Here is a 4,546-nt window from a genome sequence, read left to right as displayed (position 1 = left end):
TATATATATATATATATATATATATATATATATATATATATATATATATATATATATATATAAAAGATAAATTAATTAAAACGTATCCATTTATTTCTAATATTTCATCATCTGGGATGTATTATATTTCTCCTAATAACCACACAAAAATTCTATGGTAGTTTTATTCTTTTTCATTAGTCATTACCTAATTTCCTTAAAATTTTCCAGTTCCAACTACTCCAACAAAAAATGTGCATCTTTGTTTCTCTATCTTGGATATCTTTTCTATTTAAACTCCATAATCCCATGTATGCCAAATCACCCATTCTCCACATATTATTATCTCTTTTGGCCACACTTAAATAACTCATCTATCTAATAACATGGCCACCGCCACTACTGCCCTTCCCTCTATCCTCCTTATTCTTGCCTTGGCATTCACGGTTGCTACTACGGTTGTTGCTAACCATCCATCTCCTCCTCCCTCTGCTGAAGCCATACTTATGAAGAAATGCAGTGAAGTCCTCGGCTCGCGTCGCCCTCTTGTTGTCAGATTTTGTGCTCACGATTTTCTCGGTCATAGAGCTGCCTTGCTCGCTACCTGCGATAGGAGAAAAACGGTGGCGGTTGTCATAAAGGAAGTCCACAACAAAGCTAAAGCTGTTGAGGCTTTGGAGAAAAAGATAAATTCTGATAAGTCTTTAAGCATAAAAGATGCCCAAGACTTGAAGAGTTGTTGGGCAATTACAAATAAGGTGGTTAGTTCACTCGCGAATGTTTTTATCAATAGTTCAGTGGAGAAGCCTTCCACGGAATCTATTATGATGTTGAAAAGGGCCCTGCCTGGAGATGTAGCTAAGACAAAGGAGAAATGTGATTACACCGTTCCTGGAAGACAAAAAGGTTTGTGGTTAGAATTACGAATCAAGGAATTGGAATCTATATCAGCTGATATAGTGGCGTCGGCGTTTGTGGATCACCTCTATAGTACTACCCACTAATTTAATAGTGTGCGCTTTGTGAGAAAAAGAGTAATTATAATAGGAAACCAGGTGAAAATGATTCTGTTCATTTCCTAAATATGGGATTGATTACCATCATATTTGTTTATTCTTGATCTATCAGTGGAGAATGGAGATAAATAGATTACATTATCTTAATATTTTGATCATAAACATTATATTGTTCTTTATTTCTGTTAATATTAGTTATTTGGGATTGAAGTAACCTGCAAAAGAAATTTAGAATACCTGCAACAGAAATTTAGAATGGGGGAATTGAAATATATATCTCACAAAACTAGAATGGGAGAATTGAAATATATCTCAAAACAAAGATTCAGAGAAACAAAGGAGAGAGTATACATACTAGACACATTTTAATCTCAGTGTTACTATGAGATATGTAGCATATAAAACAGCCTTCTTGCAAATGAAATCCCAAAAATATTTATATTTATTCAATATGTGTGTGATTATAATCATTCTACAATCCAATAAGTTTATTAAATTAATGTATATTAATAATTATTAAATAAACATATATAATGGTGATTTTCATAGCGCTGGCATGGGAGAAGGATGATGATGAGTATATATTTTGAATACGTTTCCCTCTTCATTCTTCAATGCCCGACCCCTTTATCTAATTTGTAAAAGAAACTTTTATTACAATTATTTCAATTTCTCCAGTTTACAAGTTAAAAAGACCAATAAATCACCCCTCTTACATCTTTGTGGGTGATATATGTTAATTAATTTATTGTTTTGTATAAGATGTAATTGTATATCAATATCAAGTTAAATATTTTGACTACTATTTCTCTTCTTTTGTGGCCCTTTGTAATTTGATTTAGAACAATATATATATATATATATATATATACACTTTCAATTTGATAACAAATACAAATAACCAGCATAATAACAATGTCTTTTCTTGTACTCAACCATCCACCCAGCTAACTCTGGGATATGGTCATCATATGGATAGATGCTTATTTTTTAGCCACTGTACTTCTATTCTTGGATTGAAGTTCCAGAATAATTTGTGAAATAAAGCGGCAAACTTATAAATTCATAAGTCTCTCCCTGGCCTTGTAAATAGAAAAAAAAAGCGGCAAACTGATAAATTCACAAGTCTCTCCCAGGCCTCGTAAATAGAGAAAAATTAGCCTCATATCCCTAGCAAGACACAAATTCGCGAAATACTAAGAATCTAAATTCAAGGTAATCAACTCCATTATACTCGGTGGTTTCACTATATAGCATGCAAAAATTGCTATTGAAGCATGGCATAACTAGGGGTGAGCCGGCTCATGAGCCAAATTTCATTGGCCCTAACCCACCCCATGTGGTTGGAGTGCTACGGGGGATATCTTCAAAATAAATAAAAAAAATTAGAAAGAAATATTTATATTACATTGCATATTATATTTTAATATATAATTTTTTAAAAATATACATTTNAGCCATACTTATGAAGAAATGCAGTGAAGTCCTCGGCTCGCGTCGCCCTCTTGTTGTCAGATTTTGTGCTCACGATTTTCTCGGTCATAGAGCTGCCTTGCTCGCTACCTGCGATAGGAGAAAAACGGTGGCGGTTGTCATAAAGGAAGTCCACAACAAAGCTAAAGCTGTTGAGGCTTTGGAGAAAAAGATAAATTCTGATAAGTCTTTAAGCATAAAAGATGCCCAAGACTTGAAGAGTTGTTGGGCAATTACAAATAAGGTGGTTAGTTCACTCGCGAATGTTTTTATCAATAGTTCAGTGGAGAAGCCTTCCACGGAATCTATTATGATGTTGAAAAGGGCCCTGCCTGGAGATGTAGCTAAGACAAAGGAGAAATGTGATTACACCGTTCCTGGAAGACAAAAAGGTTTGTGGTTAGAATTACGAATCAAGGAATTGGAATCTATATCAGCTGATATAGTGGCGTCGGCGTTTGTGGATCACCTCTATAGTACTACCCACTAATTTAATAGTGTGCGCTTTGTGAGAAAAAGAGTAATTATAATAGGAAACCAGGTGAAAATGATTCTGTTCATTTCCTAAATATGGGATTGATTACCATCATATTTGTTTATTCTTGATCTATCAGTGGAGAATGGAGATAAATAGATTACATTATCTTAATATTTTGATCATAAACATTATATTGTTCTTTATTTCTGTTAATATTAGTTATTTGGGATTGAAGTAACCTGCAAAAGAAATTTAGAATACCTGCAACAGAAATTTAGAATGGGGGAATTGAAATATATATCTCACAAAACTAGAATGGGAGAATTGAAATATATCTCAAAACAAAGATTCAGAGAAACAAAGGAGAGAGTATACATACTAGACACATTTTAATCTCAGTGTTACTATGAGATATGTAGCATATAAAACAGCCTTCTTGCAAATGAAATCCCAAAAATATTTATATTTATTCAATATGTGTGTGATTATAATCATTCTACAATCCAATAAGTTTATTAAATTAATGTATATTAATAATTATTAAATAAACATATATAATGGTGATTTTCATAGCGCTGGCATGGGAGAAGGATGATGATGAGTATATATTTTGAATACGTTTCCCTCTTCATTCTTCAATGCCCGACCCCTTTATCTAATTTGTAAAAGAAACTTTTATTACAATTATTTCAATTTCTCCAGTTTACAAGTTAAAAAGACCAATAAATCACCCCTCTTACATCTTTGTGGGTGATATATGTTAATTAATTTATTGTTTTGTATAAGATGTAATTGTATATCAATATCAAGTTAAATATTTTGACTACTATTTCTCTTCTTTTGTGGCCCTTTGTAATTTGATTTAGAACAATATATATATATATATATATATATACACTTTCAATTTGATAACAAATACAAATAACCAGCATAATAACAATGTCTTTTCTTGTACTCAACCATCCACCCAGCTAACTCTGGGATATGGTCATCATATGGATAGATGCTTATTTTTTAGCCACTGTACTTCTATTCTTGGATTGAAGTTCCAGAATAATTTGTGAAATAAAGCGGCAAACTTATAAATTCATAAGTCTCTCCCTGGCCTTGTAAATAGAAAAAAAAAGCGGCAAACTGATAAATTCACAAGTCTCTCCCAGGCCTCGTAAATAGAGAAAAATTAGCCTCATATCCCTAGCAAGACACAAATTCGCGAAATACTAAGAATCTAAATTCAAGGTAATCAACTCCATTATACTCGGTGGTTTCACTATATAGCATGCAAAAATTGCTATTGAAGCATGGCATAACTAGGGGTGAGCCGGCTCATGAGCCAAATTTCATTGGCCCTAACCCACCCCATGTGGTTGGAGTGCTACGGGGGATATCTTCAAAATAAATAAAAAAAATTAGAAAGAAATATTTATATTACATTGCATATTATATTTTAATATATAATTTTTTAAAAATATACATTGCATATTATATTTTAATATATAATTTTTTAAAAATATACATTTTATATTATATTTTAATATATAATTTTTTAAAAATATACATTTTAATTTATATATACAATTATAATTTTTTAAAAATATAC

The 4,546-nt window shown here is 31.8% G+C and overlaps 1 protein-coding gene across 1 annotated transcript; it reads left to right on the top strand.

Annotated features, from left to right (window-relative positions):
• The first annotated feature begins 317 nt into the window (after positions 1 to 317).
• LOC116021240 lies at positions 318 to 3,132 on the top strand. Its single transcript, XM_031261855.1, has 2 exons — positions 318 to 535; positions 2,511 to 3,132. The coding sequence occupies exons 1-2, from the start codon at positions 366 to 368 to the stop codon at positions 2,956 to 2,958; spliced, it is 618 nt and encodes a 205-aa protein (XP_031117715.1). The 5' UTR covers positions 318 to 365; the 3' UTR covers positions 2,959 to 3,132.
• The last annotated feature ends 1,414 nt before the right edge of the window (positions 3,133 to 4,546 follow it).

The sequence above is a fragment of the Ipomoea triloba genome, chromosome 5, assembly GCF_003576645.1.
Source record: "Ipomoea triloba cultivar NCNSP0323 chromosome 5, ASM357664v1".
Taxonomy (NCBI): domain Eukaryota; kingdom Viridiplantae; phylum Streptophyta; class Magnoliopsida; order Solanales; family Convolvulaceae; genus Ipomoea; species Ipomoea triloba.
Note: the sequence above shows the minus strand (reverse complement) of the source record. Positions and strands in the feature narration are given on the sequence as shown.